The 25,225-nt window shown below is 34.8% G+C and overlaps 1 protein-coding gene across 1 annotated transcript in view; it reads left to right on the top strand.

Annotated features, from left to right (window-relative positions):
- The window catches only part of CEP85L (centrosomal protein 85 like), a 173,849-nt gene that overhangs the window by 79,857 nt on the left and 68,767 nt on the right, over positions 1-25,225 (top strand). The window contains exon 4 of the mRNA XM_034990392.1: positions 19,531-19,652. Within this exon, the coding sequence (XP_034846283.1) occupies positions 19,531-19,652 (122 nt within the window). The remainder of the gene's footprint in view (positions 1-19,530; positions 19,653-25,225) is intronic.

Below are 25,225 nucleotides of genomic sequence, written 5' to 3'. Positions count from 1 at the left end.
CATAATGTTAGCTCCTAACAATACAGTAGTTAAACATTTTCACAAATCATGTTTAATACCTTTTACTGTCTTGTTCTCTTTCTGCATACCACTATGTATATGGGGAGAGGTGTGTGTGAGAAAACCAGGCTACTAACTGATTTCAGTTTAAAAAATTAACTTTATCATATAAAGTAAGAACTAATACATGTATTTAATTAGTTTGTGTTTTCTTCAGGTAGAGCTTTAACAATATATTTATGAACAATAATTATCATGTTTAAAGTGTTACATATTACTCCAAGAAAAGTTGCAATTTACAAATTTCAGTATTTAAGATTTTTTAACAGCTACAATAAACTACCATAAAATCTTACTAAAATTTTAATAAGCAGAGGCAGTATCAAAAGTTAACTTTATAGTAAAAATGAAATAATCACAGATTCCTAATCAGTGGCATTCTAGTTATTTATGATGCTTTCTTGAAAATAGGTGTGCCTTTCGTTAGACATTTAAGGTGTGTAATATTTCTAAAAGGATTGCCTCATATAATGCAGCAATTGTTTTCATGAAAATTACTATACAGATGAAATTTTAGTAAGTGGGATGGTATTTGAACTTACTAGAACAGTTTATCTGTAAGATTAGAACTGGGAAAAGAATTCTTTGGAAAGAGGTAGGCATCATTTTCCTGTTTTCTCTGATTTTTGTTTATACTATGTATTACATTTACCTAAATCACCACACCTGCAAATTCTAATTTTTAAATCTCTGCTGTAATTCTGGAGGAACTATTTGTTAGGTTTTTTGTTGTTGTTTTTTTTAAATAGTAGAGTGAGCTCCGCCTGCTTCCCTTTCTTATGGGTAACTAAAATGTGGTGCAGCAGCTGCTTATGTGTCCTTAAATGGAGATGGTTTTGGCTTCTTCCAAAGAAAGATAAAATCCTTCTCTAGAGCAAATCTCTTGTTATTTAAAGAATCAGCTAAAACTAACAAAAAAATATTTCAAAAGACCCTCTGTGAACATTTCTAAGAGAAAATTTACAACTTAAAAATAAAACCCCAAATTAAAGAAATTGCAAGAATAATGTTTGACATTTTGCTCCAAAATGCTACTAGCATTTTTTCTTTCATAATAACCCTTACATAATAAAGATCTCTTACTATTATCATCAATTGCCAATGATGACTGAAATGTAAACCTAGTTTGGAAATACAAGCCTAAAGTGGTTTATAGTGGTTTGTCAAAGATGACACAGCTGCTGAGCAACAGACTGAGGATTCAAATCTGGACCTGCTGTCTTATCTGTGGAATGGGTTTGTTTTAACAGTTTAATGAGATGAAGTATGTGTCCTGACTATTAGAGATCCTGCAGTGGAGTGTCCATTTAGTGTTGGTACAGTCGACCCTTGAACATGGCAGGTAAGGGTGCCAATACCCCCTCACACGTGGTTGAAAATCCACAGATAACTTTTGAGTCTTCAGAAACTACTGATAGCCTACTGTTAACCAGAAGCCTTATCCGTAATATAAACAGAACGCATATTTTGTATATGTATTATATACTGTACTCTTACAATAAAGTAAAACTAGAGAAGAGAAAATGTTAAGAAAATCATAAGGAAAATACATTTATAATACTGTGCATATATTTATTTTTAAAAATCCTCATATAAGTGGACTCATGCAGTTCAGACCCATGTTGTTCAATGGTCATTTGTGCTTCTTTTCTCTTTTTCTTTAGAAGATGAATTTTTTCTTTTCTTTTTTTTTTTTAAGATTTTATTTATTTTATTTGAGAGAGAGAGAGAGCACAGACAGGGGCAGGGGAGAGGGAGAAGCAGACTCTCGGCTGAGCAGGGAGCCCAACATGGGGTTCAACCCCAGTACCCCCAGATTATGACCTGAGCTGAAAGCAGACGTTTAACTGACTAAACCACCCAGGCACCCCTAGAAGATGATTCTTAACCTGCAGTCCATGGGTAGAGTTGAGTAGTCTTGAACTTAGGTAGGAAAAAACAAATTACATCTTTACTTTTACTAAACTCTAAAAGAGATTTAGCGTATCTTCAGTTTCTACTGTAGACTATAAACTGCAGAAGTGTTAGCAATACATTTGACTGTCATTATAGCAATCTCAGGTGATTTCATATATTCGTTTGCAGCTAACTTAAAATACTGTTTACATCCATCATGGAAATTACCACAACTAGGCCTGCCTGGAAATATTGTTATTTAATGCATTAATAAAGAAGCACAGATATTACATTGCAAATTTGCTTTTTTAAAAATAATTTTTCAGTATAAATCCTTTCCTTTCTAATCCCACGCATCTTATTTGTTTTTTAAGAAAGTTTTATTTTAACAGTGTTCTCAATGTACAGAATTATTGCAAATACAGTACAGAGAGTTCCTGTATACCCCATACCCAGTTTCCCCTGTTGGTAACATCCTCCAGTATCATGGTGCATTTGTCACAACAGTTGCACCAGTGTTGGCTACATTATTTTAAGTAAAGCCCATACTTTATTGAGATTTCCTCAGTTTTCTCTAGTGTCCTTTATCTTTTCTAGGATCCTATTCAGGATATACTAGATTACATTTCCTAGACATGTCTCCTTTGGTCCCCTTGCTTTTGACAATTTCTGAGACTTTCCTTTTTTGGGTGACCCTGACCATTTTGAAGAGTACTCGTCAGATATTTTGTGGAATGTTCCCCAATTGAGATTTGTCAGATGTTTCTCTCATGGTCAGACTGCCAGAGAGGTAAAGTACCATTTTCATTACATACCAAGAGTACATGCTGTGAACATGACTTATCACTACTGGTAACCTTGATCACCAGGTTGAAGTGTAGGGTCATCATCATTTTCCACTGTAAGCTTAATTTCCCCGCTTCCTTACCATGTTCCAGAAGAAGGTAACTATGTACGGCCCGCACTTACTCTTCACTACCTTAAGGGTGGAGTGTCTATAAAAAATTATTTGGAATCCTGTATATTTTATGCATGTAAAAACATTCTGAGAATGGATTAGTAGGCTTCACCAGTCTGCCATAAGAAGTCAGTGGCACAAAAAAAGGTACGAATTCCTGTGTTTCTGTAGTTGTATGGGTAGCCCTTTCTGAAAGAAGGGGACTGAGTTTTCAAACAGCTAAAATCCAGACCTCTTTGTTTTTTTAGGCCTTGTCTTTCTAGCTTTGTCTCTTATCACATTCCTTTGTATCCTGTGCTCTGGCCCTGTACAGCTGCCCATGGCCCTCTGAACAGGCTATTGTTCTATTTTAAGCCTCCCTCCTCCTTACCAACTTGTATTCCTAGCAAAGTGCCGTTTCAGTTTACATCTGTGGAGCCCTCCCTGCCTTGTGCTAATTTTGCATATTCCTCTATTATTTGTCTCTTTTTATTGTGTTTATTAACGGTATCTGCCTAGACTAGATTGCAAGCTCCTTGAGAGCTGATCCAGTAATTCATATTTATACCTCTATTTACTTTCTCTGGTGCTTTTACCTGGTATAGAACCTGGCTCATTGTAACTCTTAAATACTGATTGAATGAATGATTGGACAAGTGAATAAAAAGAGAACCAGGGAAGATTGCAAGGTGGTAGTGAATGAGTGATCCTGAAGAAGAAAATTTTAAGGACAATTAAAAAATCCTTTTCGGGGCGCCTGGGTGGCTCAGTCGTTAAGCGTCTGCCTTCGGCTCAGGTCCTGATCCCAGGGTCCTGGGATCGAGCCCCGCATCGGGCTCCTTGCTCGGTGGGAAGCCTGCTTCTCCCTCTCCCACTCCCCCTGCTTGTGTTCCCTTTCTTGCTATGTCTCTGTCAAATAAATAAAATAAAAATCTTTTAAAAAAAAAAATCCTTTTCAATTTCAAAGCTCACTGGGGGGAGGAGGAAAAGGATGTGAATGATTGAGACACTTGGGATAAGAGTAGAATAACAAAATAATTTTTCTTCTCCTTATTTAAATTTGTTGAAAATGGGGAGCCTGGGTGGCTCAGTTGGTAAGTGTCTACCTTTGGCTCAGGTCATGATCCTGGGCTCCTGGGATCCAGCCCCACATTGGGCTCTCTGCTCAGCGGGGGGAGCCTGCTTCTCCCTTTCCCTCTCGTCTGACACTCCCCTCTTTGTGCTCTCTCACTCTCACTCTCAAATAAATAAATAAAATCTTTAAAAAATAATATTGTTAAAAATACATTTGGAGGGTAAGAGCCAAGGAAGGTCACACCATAAGCTCATGCTTCCCAAATTGAGCCTTTTAAAAATTAAATTTTTTTTCTCTCTGCTCTTTGGATTCATAATTATCTCTGGTACTTTATATTCTCTGAATATTGTATGGCCTGCTTTTATATATGTAGTTACTTAGCTTTTATTCTAATAGTAGTTATTTTTTAAATTTTACTTATAAGCACCTTTAAGATTACCACCTAAAACAAAATGCAGGATGTTAATAATAATTTATATCTAACCACATGGTCCTGCCATGTTCCCCTTCTTTTCCCCACCCAAGCAAATGATTATTCTAACTCCTGAGTTCATTTCCTGGCATTTGTTTTTATATAATTTTGTGATATTTTTAATGTGTCCCTTAAAAGTATTCTTTATTTTAGTTAACTTTATGTAAAGGAAATGATGTATGTCATCTTTTGCACGGAGTATTTAAATTGCAACTCGTAGAATGGTGTGTTACAGGTAAAGTTTCAAGGTAGACCAGTTTCTGGAAACTTTTAATAAAAATTTAGTTTAAGTGGTGACAAAATTAAAGCAAAATATAATACAGTACAAAAATAATACAGTAAAATGCACATTTTGAATAAGTTTTTGTTATACATACCACATTTCAAAGCTAGGGAACTTTTTTAGGTTTTTAGACCTGCTAGACAGCCAGGAGAAAGATTTTACCTAATTCTTGAGGGAACTTTTCGATTAAAAGTTTGAGAATTACTGCTGTAAATTTTAAAGCTACCTATGGAAGGATTAATTGAAAAAACATCTAAGAACAAAAAGGGAGAATAGGAATAGTAGTCCTAGACTGAAAGGATAGGGAAGTGCCTAAGGCAGTAGAACATCTAATGGGGGAAAAAAAAAACAATTTTGAAGTAACCTGCAAACCTTAACGGTTATTTGGGGGAGGTGGATTCATTTTTAGAATTGACTTGCCAGATATTTGGAGGCTCAAACATTTTATTTTTTCCTAAATGTATGAACTCTCGACAGACTCTCTTTCCTTATTAAACTTCCCAGTTTGTGATGGGGAAGAGTTTGGTATCAATAGAAGCCAGTTAGTTTAAGGTAAGGGCTCACACAGGTATGCACAATTTTTGGAAAATTGATGAAACACACTCTGAGTGGTAGAAATGTTATAGCATCGTCTGTGGCTTCAAAGAACTTGTCTGTCAGTACACGAGTAATATGCAAATGAAACACTGAACGTTTGGAAGTTACCGCTAGTGCAAGATGACATCAGGAGGACAAGGAAATTCAGGGTTAAGAATGAAATTCACACGTGTAATAAAGATGATACGGGGTTTTTTTTTTTTTAAAGATTTTATTTGTTTATTTGACAGAGAGAGACACAGCGAGAGAGGGAACACAAGAAGGGAGAGTGGGAGAGGGAGAAGCAGGCTTCCCGCAGAGCAGGGAGCCCGATGTGGAGCTCGATCCCAGGACCCTGGGATCATGACCTGAGCCGAAGGCAGACGCTTAACGACTGAGCCACCCAGGCGACCTGATACGGGATTTTTAAGAGAACTGCATGTTTTTACAAAGGGAGCTGACAAACCAGAGCTAAATAAGAAATGGATACACTCACATCCACTTACACCAGAATACAAATTTAACAACAACAAAAACAACCCTCAGGGCTCTAGATACTTGTGTCAGAGCTCCGTAAACCATGATGCTATTCCATTGTTAAGATTCTAATTCAGTTCCATGATTTGTATTCTCCCCCCCGTACAATTAAACTCATTATCTTTGTGCTTGGCACTCCAGCACCTGAGCCCCTTGCATTGCCAGTCTTTATGGTGGCATCATCATTTATTTCATCATCCAGAATGGAAATTTGAGACCCATTCTTATTTCTGTATTCTACCTGGTGCCCCATTCATTAAGAAATCAAGGTAGATTACCAGATATAAATCTTTTATCCATAGCTTCATCAGCGCTGCTCTAAACTTTTTTATAGAAGCCCAGTAACTAGTCTTTCTACCATCTGTCTTCATCCTGTTATCCAAGTCGCTTTCTCAAGTGCAAAATTGACTGTCACTTACATGTTGAGAACTGTTCTTTATATCATCATCTCCCTCAAGGTTAAAAGCCCAGACTTTACAGCATTTCATACAAAGGTCTTTCCTGATCTGTCATTGTCATCTATTCCTACCATAATGGATTTGGCAACTCTGTCAAATGTGTTATTTCTTTTTTCTAGAACCTGTTCCTTACTTTCTTGTTCCTCTGGAAAGCCTTCATTGTTCAAAATGAGTAGGGAGGAGCCCGTCTTGTTAGTTTCTAATTTTAAATTGCATAAGTAATAAATACCTTTTATAATTCAGGTAAGTCAGATAAACCCAAAGTTGGAAGGGGACTTTATATATTTTATAGGTATATTTGTTTTCTTTGCCATGAACTTCATAAATAGAAGCTTTTTAGAGAATAGTTTTTCTATAATCCTTACACTGCTTATCCCTTAGAAGTTAAATTTAATGGATATTTAGAATATTATTTTACCATTATTACAAGGATAAATTGAAGGGAGAAGTGAGAATAAAGACCCTCCAAGGTTTCACATGAACTGATTTGTCTCTAATGTTTGCTTCTGAAAATTTGAGATTTTACTTGCACTAGGTTTTTTTTTTTTTTTTTAGATTTTATTTATTTATTAGAGAAGAGAGAGAGCATGAGCAGGGGGAGGGGAGAGGGAGAAGTAGGCTCCCTGCCCAGGGAGCCTGATTCAGGGCTGATCCAGGACCCTGGGATCATGACCTGAGCTGAAGGCAGACGCTTAACTGACTGAGCCATCCAAGTGCTCCATACTTATGCTTGAGTTTTTAAACTTGTTCACACTTTGATATATGTGTGTAACATACCGATTTGTGGAGTAGCTATGTGTTGGTCATGGCTTAATGAGGAGCTGTGGAACTTGAACTGCCATTCTTATCTTTTTCTTAACTACTTTTCCTTAATGATTTTCAGAAAATGAATCTGTACTCTAGTTTTGTCATAAATAAAATGAAGGCAGGTTGAATTAATTTCTAATATATCTTTGAAGCTCAGATGTTCTATGATTATACCAAACGAGCTTCAAAAATGTGGTTATTTTTAAAAGCCATTTATCTTACTAGCTCTGTTAAAATAATTAAACATGTAAATTTCACATTTTGATTCCTAATTCATTCCTTTAATCAAACTACAGGTTTACTGGTTGCCAAACACTGTACTAGGTAAACGGTATGGTTAAAAAAAAAAAGTCCTGGGGTGCCTGGGTGGCCCAGTCATTAAGCGTCTGCCTTTGGCTCAGGTCGTAATCACAGAGTCCTGGGATTGAGCCACATTGGGCTCCCTGCTTGGCGGGAAGCCTGCTTCTCCCTCTCCCACTCCCCCTGCTTGTGTTCCCTCTCTTGCTGTGTCTCTCTGTCAAATAAATAAATAAAATCTTTAAAAAGAAAAAAAAGTCCTTGTCTTTATGTATCTAATGGATACCTGAAGCTTAAGCTATGACAAGGAAGAAGTGGTAAACTGGATTTCATCAAAGCCAACAGCTTTTGTAGTTCTAGGTACATCATCAAAAAACTGCAAAGACAACCCACAGAATGAAACAATATATTTGCAAATCATCTATCTGATGAGGATTTAGTATCCAAGAAATATAATGAAATCTTACAACTCAACAATAAGAAGACTAATTAATCAGTGGGTACAGATCCTTAGTAGACATTTCTCCAAATAAGATATACAAATGGCCAGTGAGCACATGAAAAGGTGCTCAGATGCTAAACATCATTAGTCATTAGAGAAATATAAATCAGACCCACAATGAGGTATCACTTCACAGCCACTAAGATGTCTACAATCAAAATAAAAAAGATGAAACAGTAAGTGTTGAATGTAGAGTAAGCATAACCCTTGTACATTCCTAGTGGAAATGTAAATGTTGCAGCACTTTGGAAAACTCTTTGGCAGTTAACAGGTAAGCATAAACAGTTTCCACATGACCCAGCCACTCTACTCTGAGGTGGATGGCCAAGAGAATTTAAAACATCCAATGCAAACACTTGTACACAAATGTTCATAGCATGATTATTCATAACCAAAAGATGAAAACAACCCAAATGTCCATCAACTATCCAAAAATGGATAAACAAATTTGATTTATTGATATAGTTGAATGTTACTCAGCCATAAACAATAATAAAATACTTATGCTAAAAAAAAACTTTTAAAATAAATCAATATCTGTTAATTGAGTAATTTTTACTTATTAATATGTTTGGGCATTTTTGATGTGATTATATATTAAAATATATATTATAAACTTTAATGACCCTGTTATTTTTGGCATATAAATGTGCCATAATTTATTGAATTAGTCTCTTTTTGTTATTAAGTGATTTATAATTTTTGCCATTACAAACCGCAAAAACACTGTGATGAATGTTTGTAGAAATAAATCTGATATATCTCTTGGCTCTGTAAACTTGTTATAACTTAGTTTATTCAAGGATGACCAAGGTCTTAAATGAATTTGATTTGTGTGAAATCCAATTTTAAAAAGTTTTGAAAGGTAGTTAGTTGATAGCCTTTCCTTTAAATTAGATGAACTTCTTTGAGAAAATGACCTAAGAACAGGAATTTTGTGGTGAGGGTTAGACTCTGAAACTGGTAAACATATGAATGGCCACTCTAGCAACTGAAGGAGTAACACTTTTAGTTTAGACCATGTGGCCTCTTAAACTGTGTGCTTCTGCGCTAGGATGGGGGAGATATCCTTACCTTAATTTAGGTCTGAGCTTTCATAGAAAGACGTTGATTATATCAACATTTAAGACGAGTCTTTGATTACCTCAGCCAAGAACCTCTAAAATATAACAGCTTCTCTTCAGTTATACACTTAGCTCTCTTGAAGGTGTTAGAATGCAAATGCAACTGATCCTTAATTTTTCAGCATAGATGCATTCTTGGAAAGGTTATGTAAAATGGATTTTGATATGTGGAATTCATGCTTACCTATAAAGCAAGAGATGTAAAGTGTCCCAGTGGAAAAGATTAATAAGCCCAACTTCGTAATATGTAGGCATTGTAACTTTTTTTTTTTTTTTTAAGATTTTATTTATTTGTCGGTGGGGGGGGGGAGTGAGGACAAGCAGGGGGAACTGCAGGCAGAGGAACTGCTGAGCAAGGAGCCTGATGTGGGACTCCATCCTAGGACCCTGGGATCATGACCTGAGCTGAAGGCATATGCTTAACCAACTGAGCCACCCAGGTGTCCCGGCATTGTAACGTTTTATCTGCAGTTTAATGTACTGAGAGTTGCACATTGGTTTCTGTGATACATCTCAGTAAATCTGTACTTCTTCCTTAACCCATCTCCAAATTAAATAGCTTATGTAACAAAACAAAAGGTTGTGAACGTCTCATCATATACTGTTTTCATTTACCTCTAGCTTAATTGATCAAGTGTGGTGAGTGGTTTTCAGGACAGCTCTGGTATTGGTATCAAGAGGATAATTTTGGCACAGTTGTTCATTAGCCTCTCTTGCTAATGTTTTCATTTTTTAGGTTTATTGCTTAGTTGGGATCATGGATATTTGAAGAATTGATTGTTGACTCCAGCATTAATATATTGATGTTTTTAAATCTAGCTTGAAAAAATATCTAAAAATTTAACATTCATATAATTATAAATCTGTGTAATAAATGTTAGAGAACCACAAAGTGCTCTTAAGACTTCACTTCTCCAAGTAGAATACAGTATGGCCACTGAAGACTGTCTTTCATATTTATCTCTAAAATGCAAACTAAAGTTAAATTAGTTATGTGGATTACTCAGAGATTTGCTGGGTCTGAAAGAAATGAGGCTAGACCTCAAGGGCAGGAAAGTATGATTTTTATTCAAATGTAAGTTTGTGAATTGATCTTTGAACTATAATCTCTAAAGTGTCTCTTTCTTTCTGTTACGTATATCATTGCTATGAAAATGATAAAATTTTAAGTTGTGATACTTTGGGAGATGGTAGCTTTTTATAATTGTAAATTTTTAGATTGCTCAATATTTAGCAAAGATTGTCAGGTTCTGTGCTGAGTACCAGGGATTATAAAAAAAAATAAGGAAAGGAATCACTGTCATAATTACTATCATGATACTGTAATTATAATATCTGCTTGGACCACTTGAAATACTTAGAATTTTTTGTGAAGGCTGAAAAATATACTTGAGGGACTGTATTTTATTCATATTCTTTTGACTGTGTGCTGTAGGCCAGGTGTTGAACTAGACTCTGAGGATTAAAAAAAAATTTCTAACATTTCTGATTCTAGTATTTTTTTGTAGAACTATGTGAAGGGATGTTTGAATTGAATAGCAATCAACTTACTCATGTTTTATGCTCTATCTCCTCTCGACATTTTTGCCCTGAGATTTTCCATCGTTGACTCTTGAAATATTTTTTTAAAAAATAGTATTTTTAATATATTGAAAAAGAAAACATTTAATGGCCCATAGCTGCACTCTTAGGAAAAAAAAGTAGTATATGGATGGTAAACAAAGTCAAATAATCCAACTGATATAAAGTAAAAGTCTACTTCCTCTCTCCCTACCAGCTAACCATCATTAATAGTTCCTTTTGTCATTTTAGAAAAATCCTTTCATACGTTTTAAAATAATATAATGTAGACAGTGCTTTGGTCCTAAAGCACATTTATTATTATGTGTTTTTTTTTATCTCTTGATAGTAAAATATGATAAAGAACTTGAATAAAACATTTTGGTAATCTTTTAAAAATAAGTGAAATATGTTAGTGCTTGTGCTACAGCTCTAAATAGGATCTGGTTCTATAGTGTGGTACATTTGGTATCTATAACCTTCGGCAAGATCCCAGATAAATCCACATTATATTAAATATTTCGTTTTGTCTTCTCCATTTCCATTTCATACGATACTCCTTTCATGAATTGTCAGTTACACCCTTTATTTTTTTTTCCAGTTTGGTTACCAGTAGAAGCTATCAGGTTTGTTAATTACAGTTAGCAAATTAAGTTTATTAAATTCTTCTGTTAATATATTTCATCTTAAATTTTAAAAAGTAAGTTATAACAAATGGTTTGGATAAGTCTATACTGTTTTATAAGTAAAAATTAATGATTAAGTTTGAAGACTTAAGCTTCTTCTTTTTTTTAATCTTCTGATTGATTTGCTTAAGGAAAATGATTTGCTCCTCAGTCTTGGATATACCATTTCCCCCTTCACTTTTGCATTTTGACTGTAATGAGATCGTGTTTCATGCATGGATCATTCCTTTGTTGCCATTTTTAAAAAACATGCTAATACTAACAAAGATTGCACTTTGTGCATCCATAGCAGATTGATTTTTGAGAGAAAAAAAGTCCCTTCTTCCAAAAGAAAAGAATTAATTTAATAGTAATTTAGTTGTTTAGCAAGGTGGAAATAAGTAATATTTTTAGGAATCTCTTTATTTTCATGCACATGTATTTTTAAGATATAAAATATAGGTATGTATTCCTCCTATCAGTTTCTTTTTATATTTTTCAAGGTTTTTACCCTTGAAGTAACTTGATATATTTGCATTATTATTTCAGTAAAGCAGATTAAGATGGCAAAGATAGCTAGCATTATAGAATTAGTAATAAAGACAAATTGAGGAAATAATGAGATCATTAAAATGCAGCTCCTTCTATAATTTAAATTTCAAAAGTCAAGATGCAGACTTTAGTTTATAATTGTTCATTAAGAAGAGGTTATGGATAGAATATTTTTTTAATATGCTCTTTTGGTTTGAATTTTGTTAGAGAAAATTGATAGTAATACACTAGAAATAATTACATGGGCTTAAGATACAGATTTTTTAAATAAATGCACATTTCTTTTAGTAATAATATAATATGTAAGATATTGATTTTATTTGAAAACAGTTCTTTTAATAATCATATAATCCATGTTTTTCCTACTGTTGTTGAATAAAAAGTTCTTTGAATTCTATATGATTTGTAGTTTTTTTTCCATCTTCATTACTGAGCTTTGTGAATTTACTTTTAGGTGAAGTATCATGATTCTTTTACTAAAAAGCACTTATAGAGTATTGCTTCAGATAGACTATTCCAGGAAACAGGAAGATTTGCTGTGTTATGTGACATGTTGTGAGTGATGAATGAGCTAAGCAACAAAGGCAAATGAAGGAGAGATAATGAGCCTGACGAACTGCAGAGGCTGTATTGCAGTTAAGTGTGGTAGCACTAGATTATCTAAATTTAACAGTATTTGTCCAGGCTGAAGCCAAAGAATTTTGAGCTATTTTCAGCTGCAATATACTAAGCTTATTTTAGAAATATGTTTGACCATTAAGTGACATATTTTGGCAACTTCTCACAGCATCTGGGTCTCATCGAAGTAGCATGTATTTGGGATTGTGGATGCCTGCTATCTCTATTCAATTAAAGAGTGGAATTGGCAGTTTACAATAAGAGATGCCTATGTATGTGTTACGTGTCTATAAAGCTGGAGAGTTGGGCTCTAGATGCAGAAGAGTAATGATTCTTCTTTGGCTAGTAAACTACTGTTTTCTTCTATAAACCACCATTGCAACAGTATATCTTATGCATTTGTAGGAAAACAGGTAAACGAGTAATTCCCTTCTTCCCTTGAATTTGATAATTTGAATATAAAATACTTTTTAATCCCAAATATGTCTGGAAAATGTTTGTTTATAAAAAGTGTCTTTGTTTCACCTGCACAGATTTTGAAATGTTTGTTACTTTGATGACATCCTTTCTGTTCCATACTTCAGATTAGCTCACACATGGCTTTATAATTTTCTTTTAGATTTCATGTTCATGTCTAGTTAAAGTTTTATTATTATTCATAAGCTATAAGTATAAATTATATATTAAGTTACCAATGTTTCCTTGATTACTTATATTGGGTTTAGTCCCATAGAAACATGACTGACTACTTGAAATTCTAAGGAGAACAGCATCACAACAGTAATTTTCTATTTTATTGATTTGTGAATTTTGATGCATTTTTTTCCTAGAAATATTCAAAGACTTCTTCAGTGTGTCTTATTCAGATTCTATCAAAACAGTACCTGTGTTTTCTAGAATATGGTATAAATGTGTATTTTACTATCGATACGTAACTGCCACAAAATGGTATGCCTCTCATGACCAGTTATGATTTATAGAATAGAAATTCTTAATTGTTTTTTAACTACTTGGGGTAAAAATATGCTCAAAAATGTATTGCTATTGAGCTAAATGTGTTTATAATGGGCTATAAAAAATCTATTCCTCTTTTAATATTAGGGAGCAGGGTTGTCCTCTGTCTTGAGAGAAGCCTTCTATGTTCTAGAGTATTAAGAACTCTTAAGAATTGGTTGTGGGGGGAGGAAAAATAATTTTTCCTCTACCTCTCTAAGTTCTTGGCTGAGACTGTTGTAATAAAAGACAGGTGAACAAGAGAAAATACAGAAGTTTATTAACATGTGTACCTCATGTACACATGGAAGATACGCAGGGGAAAATGAGGAACTCATTAAGAGGCAGCTTGACAATTCAGGATTAAATACCATATTAATGAGGGAAGTTGGGGTGTAGGATGTAGGCCTCTAAGGGGAAAGCAAATGATTTTTAGGGAAGATGCATGGGCCCTTAGAAGAATAGATGGGAGCTATGATAGTCTGTGAGAAAGTTTGAGTGCAGCTCTCCTCTTCTGTGATGAGAGTCAGTCCTCTCTTGTAGTGAAATTTTCAGGGAGGGGATTTATGATAATTGAGGTCCTTTAGGCAGATAAGTGGAGTTCAGGGAAAGCCTCTCCCAACATTTGCTGTTTTTCAAGTGCCCGTGGCTCAAAATAATGTGTCAAAGGGTCATATTTTGGGGTGGCATGTCCAGAATTCCTACAGCCATATTTGGGGTGGCATATTTTGCTACCCCTCATCAGTTTTGTTCTTGCATTCTTGGTGTACACCATTTACTTCATCTGGTCTTTTATCTCTTGGTTATTTGCAGATGTAAGATAGCATCAAAGTGATGAAGAGATACGAAATTATACCATTTTTAGTTTGCATACAAAAGAGATGGTGAACTGGATTTGCCAACCACTGTTCTAATTTTTCTATTTCAGAAAGACATACTAAAGTCTTCACTGTGATGTAGATTCATTTGTTCATTTTTTTTTTTTAACTTTTATTTATTTAAGTAATCTCTGCACCCAGCATGGAGCTCGAACTCATGACCCTGAGATCAAGAGTCGCATGTTCCTGCAACTGAGCCAGCTAGGCACCCCTCTCCATTTATTTTTAATAGTTTTTCTTCATATGCAGTTTATTGTGTCTATTTTATCTTCTTGGTGAATGTTGCTTTTTACCAATATAAAACTTTCTCATTTTTTAATTTTTATTTAATTTATCTTAGGATTTTTAAAAATTTAATCCTTCTTTGGCTAGAATTTTATGACAATAAAATTTATGAATGATATTGCCATTCCTGCTTCTATTTTGTTCATGTTAGCTAGTATTGTGCAAGAGCAGGGTCTGCAAATCACATTAACTCCTAATCCGTAATAAAACAAAGAAAACATTATTTTTTATCTTGGGCTTGATTTTCAATAACTTTCACGGTGAAGGTTTTAAGGCAATTTCACTTAGCTACCTTTCTTTTTGCACATACGTTAATGTTCCAAAGCTAAGATAGTGCTGTCCGGAACTATAAAGTGTGCCTTTATGTATTCTCAAGGTTCCTATTGTGTCATTGGGGAAAAAGCCTCACCCCAGCTGCTTTTGAGTACAATGCTTGGAAACCAATAGATAATTGATACTAATAAGATTTCATAAGTTATCTTCAGCTTATCAAATATGTAATTACAAATATGTAATCAAATAAAAAGAGAGGACAGTTTCTGTTTTATAAATAAGGGGGAGGAAACCTTTAACATTTGCTGACACTTTACATTGACAGTTTTTGAAGACTAACCCTCTGAAATGGGACACCTGGGTGGCTCAGTCAGTTAAGCGTCCCGCTTTGGTTCAGGTCATGTTCCCGGGGTCCTACGATCCTAGGATTGAGCCCTGAGAGCCCCATGTAGTGTCCTGTAGGGCTTCCTGCTAAGCAGGGAATCTGCTCTCCCTCTCTCTCTGCCCCTCCCCCTGCTAGTGCTCTCTCTCAAATAACTAAAATCTTAAAAAGAAAAACCAAAAGAATAACCTCTGAGAGACTAACGTGGAAATGTGAAGAACCAGTTTGAACATAATCTAATTCCCTTCTTACTCTTCAAATCTTTTAGAACTTACAAAATGTGTTTTCAGGGTAGATAACTGATTTTTTTACACATGTACTACAAAACAATCCTATGCTATTTCTGTCAGATTCTCTTTCAGCCTTGCTGAGACTGAAGTGTGAACTGCTCTAAATTATAATAAAAAATAAATGTTTACAATTGTTCCTTTTCTGTGTATCTTTAGTAGTATAGCATTGTTTATATTGTATGTAAGGTCATAAAGGTACGGTTGCTGCCTTGCTATTTGAGACTTTACAATATGATTTTTAAAAAAAAAAACTTTTAAATATCTATTTCAAGTTGCATTTTATAATTTTCTTTAATATAGCTTTATTACATAATAATATGGCCTTATTATAAAAGCCTTAGATGCAAAAATGTCTCCATAATTGTCATTTTTAGTGGTAGGCAGTTATAAACAATTTAAAAATTACTTTTAAATTCACTTGCAGCATTTGGTTGTGTGTCAGATTTTGTTCTCCTTTTTATACTCTTTTTATGAATCAGGGTTGAAGTTTAATAAGGAAGACTGTCATGCTGCTGTTTTGGTAATTCTTTGTCTGTTACATTTTTTTTTTAATTGAGGTATAATTGACATTTAACATTATATTAGTGTCAGGTGTATAACATAATGATTTGGTATTTGTATACGCTGTGAAATGATCACCACTATGTCTAGTTACCATCCATCACTGTACAAAATTACAAAAAAAATTTTCCTTGTGATGGGAACTTGTAATATTTATTAACTCTCAGTACTTTTTAAATATTATTGCATCTTAACTACAGGGGAAGGCTTGCCTTTCCTCATTTTCTTTATTCCCGTTTGCTCAGTTTCATAGCTCAATTTTGATTTGTTTTCTAAAGGGTGTAGATCAATCAGATGAATAAATTTTCATATTTTGTTTTATGTATATTCATAGAAGTATCTGGCAAGTACTTTAGCAGTGTATTCTGCAAATGTTTCCAGTGTTATACACCCAAGTGGTATCGTTATTTGCTTTTCTCTTGCAAACCTCCTTTTCTTTCTTTTCACGCTCCCTCTTTCTTGATGCCAGCAAGTGTTTCAAAACAAGAAAAGGCTTCTCCTTAGGAAGTTATCAGTCATGGGAAAAATCTGTAGCAGATGACTTACGAAGAGTAGAAAAGTTAATGTTTTCTTCACAAGATCATCATCTATTGCCTGGGCACTTTTTGTTATTGTTGTTGTTGACTTTTTTGAGCTGTGGGCACTTGTCTTATTGAATTAGGCACAAGATACAGGAGGTAAAACATAGCTTCAGATACTATGGTATCAGTCATTCCTGATGTGTGATAATTAGAAATGGAGGAACCTTTTTTAGATCTTTGGAAGAGGAGACTATAGATCCTTAAAATATCTGAGTTTTTTTGTTAGGCATGATAACATCTACAAAAACCAATATTTAAAATATCTGTCAACTGGTATCAGATATTAGTGTATAACTCAGTATATATATAAAGTGTATATGCACTCTTAGTCACCAAATAAATGAAATATTTGGTATTATAAATTCTAGCACAAATGGTTTACCAAATCATTCTGATAATTTCCAAATCTTACATTGAGTTTTAGAATTGTTGATACGGTCTTTTATTTTGCTTATTAGCTTTTACTAGTTTTAATGAATTCCTGTTTGAGTCATAACTTGACAAAATAAATTTCATCAAGTGACTTGCCCACTAAATTGATAGTCATTAAGTAACATGGAGTTGCTGTAAGTAGAGACTTTCTCATAATATCAGCAATATTTATGGTGCTGAATCCTCTCTCAGCTCCTAAGAGCAGTTACACTCAAAAATGTTTTCAGGGGCGTCTGCGTGGCTCAGTCGGTTAAGCATCTACCTTTGGCTCAGGTCATGATCCTGGGGACCTGGGGTCAAGCCCCGTATCAGGCTCCCTGCTCAGCAGGGAGTCTGCTTCTCCCTCTCTCTCTCTCTGCCCCTCCCCTTTCACTCATACTCTGTCTCTCACTTTCTCTCTCTCAAATAAATAAATAAGATCTTTAAAAAATGTTTTCAGCTCTTGTGATGATATGAAATTTTGTGAATACCTTATTTAGGCGATAGTGGACGCAGTGTGGTACTTAAGACCACATGCTCTTTTGTTGGAGTGCCCAGGTTTGAATCCTAGTTCTGTCAATTAAATATAAGCTGGTAGGTAGTATTGAGATGGGAAAATTTTGGAGGGTTGACTAGTGCAGTGTAGGGAACCAAGCAATCAGAAAGGATGCCATTTATGGATGGAGCATCTTGAAAGCCCTTTTTTAATGCCAAGAACTCTTTATTTGTTGAATAGTGGAGAGGACCTTCAGGGGGTTTGGGCAACAGCTAGTTACCAACCACAGTAAAAAACACTTCATTATTGTAGCAACTAACATGTCTGTACTAGGGCATATGGCTTATTATTAGTCTGGGTTGTATGTTAGGCAAAGGAAAAAGTGAGATTCAGACACAGGATCTCTGACTAAGCTGCCCCTATAACCCTATGTCACTTACACTCCAAATATCTGCGCATATGACAAGTTATGTACCCTGCTATCTCCTGGTTTCTATCCTTCCTAGTCTGTTCATCTTGTTTTGTCTGACTTCTGCCTGAAACATCCTATCCTAGTATTACTTGAAAATCATAATTTAAGGGGTTAATCCAGGACTAGTTGATGTCACAAAATTAGTGGTTTATTCAGAAGTAGGTCTTGCCAGTAACATCTTTGGAAAACAAAGGATAAAAATATCACTGCACATTTGAATTTTCCTAAAGTTGCTTTGGAGTGTTTCTGTAGGGTTATTTAGCTTGCCAAGGAACTTATGTTCCTACTTGACTTACCAGTTGTATTAGTTTCCTGTAGCTGCCGTAACAAAGGATACAAACTTGGGTAGCTTACACAACAGAAATTTATTGTCTCACAGTTCTGGAAGTTAGAAGCCCATAACCAAGGTGTTGGCCGAGTTGTTTTCTTCTGAGGCTTGTGAAGAAGAATCTGTTCCAAGCTGTATTTCTAGTGGTTTCCTGACAGTCATTTGTGTTGCTTGGTGTGTAGATGTATCACTACTATATCTGCTTTCATCTTCAGATGGTGTTCTTTCTGTATCTCTTTACATAGTCGTCTTCTGCGTGTATTTGTAGTCAGATTTCCCCTTTACATAGGAGACCAGTCATATTGGATTAGGGCCCACCCCAATGACTTCATATTAACTTGACTATATCTGTAAAGGCCCTGTTCCCAAAGAAGGTTACATCTTGAGGTACTTGGGACTTAGGACTTCAGCATATCTTTTTGAGGAGACACAATTCAATCTATGACTATTAGTCAATTAAGGTTTTCTTTTTTGGTTTCAGTCATAGGAATTTGGGGATATCTGCCATATTGGTTTTTATCAGTGTTGATTTGTTTTAAATATTTGAAATTTCTCTTAAATTCTAAGCAGATTTTTTTCTAAGTTAGGTATGTAATTTACACTGGAGGCCAGTAATCACCCACCCAGATTATACCTGTTTAAGTCATATTTTCTATAAATATGTTTACTATTTTGTGAAAATATTTTTGCGTATGAAAGTTTAATGTAAATAAATGTGATGTGTTGGATGACAATTTGAAATCTGCATACTACAGGTACTATTTTTATTTCCTTGTGGAAACCTTTCCTATAATGTTTGTCTAGTCTAACCATGGAACATTTTCTTATTGTAGTTCTTCCTTAGGCAGTGAGTGATTAATCTCTCATTTCCAGAAAGTTTCCACAAGATAATAAGATCTTATTTATAGTGTTATAATAAGCCAGATTAAATATTCTATTGTCACCAGTTCATTAGACTTGTACTTTTACTTCAGAACTTCCTTGAAATTCTTCAAGTTACTTTGTATTCACAAGTGTGATTTCAGACAGTCTTAAAAAAAAAAAAATCAAAGGGAGAGTTCTCCCTTTTTTAATGAAAATCATTAGGAAAATATTAGATATCATTGAAATATTCCCTTTAGACACTTTCAGTATACTAATAGTATAAATATATTTGTGCAGGTTTTGACTGGATCGTCTCGTCAAAGTTATTCACCTTCTGGCTATCAGGATTTCAATAAGTGGGAATCAGTGCTGAAAATAAAAGAAGGACTGCTGAGACAGAAAGAAATTGTAATTGATCGGTGAGTCTGTTTTTTTAAATTACTATATATTTCAGGCATACAGAAACGTAGATTGTGAAAACAAATACCTTTGTATCCACTACTTAGAGTTTAAGAAATAGAATCTTACAAATACATTGATGTCTCATGTCTGTCCCTCCCTCATCCCACCCCCTCTAAGATCCTCTATGAGAACTGAGGGTTGGTCTGTTGGTCCATCTTTCTGTTTTCTACCACCTTCCTGTTTACATTAGAGTAACTCATTTGGAATCTCCTTTCTGTCTTTATACATGTAGAAAGTTAGCTGCAATGCTAATGAATTATCAAAACTACAAGCTGTATCTTTGTGTTTTACACTTGGAAACTATCAAATTGGGAAGGTACTTTAAAGTGCTAATATTTTAACTAATGTATGTGAGTTAGATCTGAAGACAAAAACTATGAAAATCATGAATGTTTAAAATTAAATGACCTACAGATAAACATTTTAGAAATTTTGGAAGACAGGCCAAAAAATTTTGTATTTTTGAGTACCAAAGTTCTGAAAAAAATTTTTTATACTTAATAGACAGTCTCCTGATTATTTTGAGCAATTAATGTTAATATTACTTAATTATATTATCCTTGATATATATTGGTTCTACATAATTTATGTATATTTTAGGGGTGGTTAAACTTGTCTATCATGGTAATGGGGAAATCATTTGAGGAGGCATTGTTTTCTTAATGCCAGTTACTGCTTATTTTCATGTGCTTATATGGGATAAAGTAGTAGACATTTTAGCCTTAAAATTAAATTCTAATTCAAACATTTAAATGTATTTAATAGTCAAAATTTCAAAAGATTTTGCTTAAATATTTACCAGTATTAAGCAGGAACTACTGGAGTATAAACTAGAGCACAGACATCTGAACTTTTTGTTCTCTGCTATGTTCCCAATATCTTGAACAGAGCCTGGCACATAGTATATGCTTAACACTTGAGGCAGGAGGCAGGAGGAAAGAAGAACTTGAGAGATAAGTTGACCAGAGTAAAGCCATTTTGATTTTAGGCTGACCCTTAACCTAAAAATCAGGAAACCAAGAAAAGAGTCACAAGATCCGACTCATGGGAAACCACAAGACCCCACTCTGTCCAGCAGTAAAAGTCACATATGCTGGACATTCTTAAAATTGCTCCATGTGGGTAATTCCAAAACTCTAAGACAGTGGAGAAACTAATTGCCCAATATGAATGATAGGCCCAAAGTTAAAGAGTAAGCTCCTTCCTGTGTGGTTAGCTAATTAAAAAAAAAAAAAAAAATTTATAAAATCCTTTGTTAGAGGTGCCTGGGTGGCTCAGTCAGTTAAGCGTCTGCCTTTGGCTCAGTTCATGATCCCAGGGTCCTGGGATCCAGACCTGCATTGGACTCCCTGCTCAGTGGGGAGCCTGCTTCTCCCTCTCCCTCTGCTGTTCCCCCCTGCTTATACTGTCTCTCTCTGTCAAATAAATAAATAAAATCTTAAAAAAAGAAAAAGAAAAGAAAATGTTTCATTAGAGACAAAGGGTGGGGAGGTCTTCTTGCTCACCTGGGAGGAGAGACCACTATTTCGTGAAGTAGAAGCTTTCTTATTTCTGTACTTAATAAATCTGTGCCCCTTTCCCTAAATGGCTTGCCCTTGAATTCTTTCTCACACAAAATCAAGAACCCTGTTGGCAGTGGCCTAAGGCCCTCCCTCTTGAGGCTCTGCTTCTCTGGCATCACTTGTATACTTGATAAATGAATGAAGATTCTAGAAGATACTTTTGATTGATTTTATGAAAAAGCTATTTAAAAATATTAGATACTTCTAGTACAAGTGAGTTTTATGTATGGATATAGACCCCAATGGATATATATTTTGTACACTTAGAATTTGATTCACTGTACATACTTGAAATTAATACTTTTTTAAACAGACTGAAATTCAAAATTTTATTAATATGGATGCACTCTCTCTCAATTAGAATTAAGTGGCTTTTATTGTTTTTTGAACACCATTATAATTACCATTCCATTTGGTATAAGTTAATAGGTATCTTAGTTCATTTGGGCTGCTATAATAAAATACCATAGGCTGGTTGGCTTATAAACAACAGAAATTTATTTCTCCCAGTTCTGGAGACTGAGAATTCCAAGATCAAGGCACCAGCAGATTTATTGTCTGGTGAGGGCCTTCTTCCTATTTCATAGATGGCTGTTTTCTTGCTGTAACCTCACATGGTAAAAAGGAGCAAGGGAATTCCTTGGGGCCTCTTTTATAAAGGCACTAATCCTATTCATGAGGGCTCTACTCTCCTGACCTAATCACCTCCCACAGGCCCCCAGCCGCTGTATATCATCACATTGGGCATTAGGATTTAATATATAAATTTGGTGGGGGGACATAAATAGTCAGTGCTAGTGAGAAATGCATATAATTACCAACATAATCTATTAAAAATTGATATTTCCTAATTTTTTATACTGCAGAAGGGTACTAAGGAAATAATCCAAAATAATTCAAGTTTCTCGGTTTTGCAGTTCTTTATCCAGTCTCATTCATCTATGCAGTGCCCTTCTTATACCTAAGTTTTAGAGAGTGGGGATTAAATCAGTGAATGTATGTAAAAGCCCTAATAGGGCCCGATGCATAGGCACCATTAGCAAATAGTAGCCACAGATACATGATTTGTAAAATAATAGTTATGTTTCTGTGTTTGTCTTTCCTCAGTAGACTCTGAGCCCCCTCACAGAAGAGACTGTTTCTTATACATTTCATTACTCAAAATAGGTACTCACCACCATTCACTTGAGAAATAGCTTCATTTTTAATGGAAAAAATGTTAAGGTTGCTGGTTAACCTGTGCTGTTACTGGTACTAGTAGTTCTTCTAATGGTTTGCCTTTTTGTAATTGCTTAGCTTTTGCTACTGGATTGATCAGATAAAATTTAGGGGTAAGTCAGTGCACTTGAGACTGATCCAGAGAGGAAACCCTTATACCTTCTGCAATGACATAGTAAATTAACGCTATTAGTAAATGACACTGGCAGCATAGAGAGGAATTCTCATTTTGTTATTGCAATTTGCAGTATATGTTTCTTATTTAATTGCGTTTGAAAATAAAATCATACTGTAATTGTACTAGTAAGCTTTTAAAATTAGTAATGCATTCTTTGGTATAGTGTGGATACTTTTTTTATTGAATTCATAATGTCCTTCTAATTCCTCTGCTTTTTAAGCTAAGATTTATGATCAGATTTCTCAAAGCAAAGCCAAGATGTGCATACCATAGTTACTAAAAATTATTGAAACTCCAGCCTTACAGATTTGATCAATTAACATGTGAGATTTTGTTCATCGCAATTTATAGTACATGTCTTTTACTTTGAGAGGGACCCCATAATGCAAGAGTAGTTATTTTCCATCACAGGTGTTGAAGTGAGATTTGATTATTTTATCAGCTGATTTGAGCCTTTAAGTACAGTTTTAATAGTTCATTTCTATTTAAGTTTTTTTTTTGGTTGTTTATACCTAGGCATATAGTATTTTAGAATTAATTTCTAAATCCACAGTTGATCATTGAACAACGTGGAGGTTAGGGATCCTGACCCCCTGCACAGTTGAAAATCCATGTATAACTACTGACTTCCCAAAACTTAAGTACTAATAGTCTACTGTTGACCTGAAGCCTTGCTGATAACATAGTCAATCAATGCATGCATTGTGTGTTGTATGTATTATATATTGTACTCTTACAGCAAACTAGAGAAAAGAAAATGTTATTAAGAAAATCATAAGGAAGAAAAATACATTTAATCGTATTGTACTGTATTTATTGGGAAAATCTGCATGTAAGTAGATCTATGCAGTTCAAACCTGTGTTGTTCCAAGAATCTTGTATATTCTGTTTCAGTCCCATCTACTGTACTGCAATTCAGTTTTAACACTAAATACCCTAAGTTAGCATCAGACTCCACAGATTTAAGGGCACATAGTCCCCAGCAAGACTATGTAACTTCAGATGCCAGTTTGAAGGTAGCATCCCCAGGCCACCCACACGTCTAACCGACTGGCTACAAATCTGGCTAGTTCCCAGAATTTTTATTGGAGTTTCATTGTGTAGGCATGATTAATTGATCAGATCATTGGCCACATGATTGAACTCAGTCTCCAGCCTCCTTCTTTCCCTGGAAGTTGGACTGGCTCAAAGTCACAACCCTCTAGTTATGTGGTTGGTTTTTTGGTGAACAGTCCCCATCCTAAAGCTGTTATCTAGGGCCCATGAGTCCCACATTAGCGTAAATGCATGTGTCTTCCAGAGGGCTTGTGAATAACAAACACTCCCAAGGATTTAGAGTCTCCTTCCCAGGAACCAAGAACAATGGCTGTTTCTTTATTATTCTTTATTATCGATTCTTCATTATTTACAGAATCTTAAGACTTGTAGATAAGTGCATAAGGATCCTTTTAATATACCTTGGGAGTATTTTCAAGTTAATATACTTAGCTTTGGTTGGCAGGCCCACCTGCCTTGTCTTTAATACAATCATCCTCTTTCCATCAAATTAAAAAATACTGACAAAGTATATTTAGAACTACATTTCAAAATTAAAGCCCAGGGCCATATTTTGTATTGTCCCCAAATGGGTGAAAGTTGATTTTGGAAGCTATGGATGAGGAGATAGGTTCTTCAAAACTGTGTTTTATCCCTTGTTTATAGTACTAGAAGTAGTTTGAAAATGTGAATTAGTGGAATAGGGGATAAATTTCCACATAGTTGTAAGTTTTTCCTTTTATGTGCCTTCTTTTGAAACAGTTTGGGAAAAAGGAAATACATGGAAAATTAAAAAAATTAAAATCTCACTGGTCTTTGTCTTCCCACCCTAGACCTTTGACCACCTGTGCCTTTATTTCAGCCCCCCTCTCACTTTTTTTTTGGTAATGCATGGGGGATGTCTCTGATAACCATTTCTGATAAATTATTTAACATGGCTATTGAGCATAATTCATTTGGTGGTAGGATCCATAATGGCTTTAAAAGCCATAATGATATTAAAACTCACAATGGAAACTTTTCAGAAACCAAACTTTGAGAAAGGAACCTTTGAGAAAGGAACCTTCTCAAAAGGAGCCTGCTCTAAACCTATCTCAAAAGATACATGCTTTTGCTTTTTTGTATTTTTTTCATCTAGAGACTGAATTTGTACATACTCTTATTTGTTCACTGGATCAGGGACAGGATCACTGCAGTCTGTCTAGGTCCAGTATTTCCTTTAGTAACATAGGTTTTGTAGCAGCATCTTGATTTTTCAGTTTTGACTTAATTTTTTAAACCTATTTTCTGATTAATAAAGGCCATATTTGTTAAGTATTCTACTCAATTCCTTTCTTGTTATGTTGTAGTGACAGTACCCAATCTGGTCAGGACCTCACCATCTGTTTCAGTCAATTCCTGGGCAAAAGGAAGGGCTGGGACTCGGTGGGTACCCAGAAGCTTCTCCAGCTCTCATCTTTCTTTTCTTTCTTTCTTTCTTTCTTTCTTTCTTTCTTTCTTTCTTTCTTTCTTTCTTTCTTTCTTTCTTTCTTTCTTT

Source organism: Mirounga leonina, unplaced genomic scaffold, assembly GCF_011800145.1.
Source record: "Mirounga leonina isolate KUSES-001 unplaced genomic scaffold, KU_Mleo_1.0 Mir_53, whole genome shotgun sequence".
NCBI lineage: Eukaryota > Metazoa > Chordata > Mammalia > Carnivora > Phocidae > Mirounga > Mirounga leonina.
This window is presented reverse-complemented; position numbering and strand designations above follow the sequence as displayed.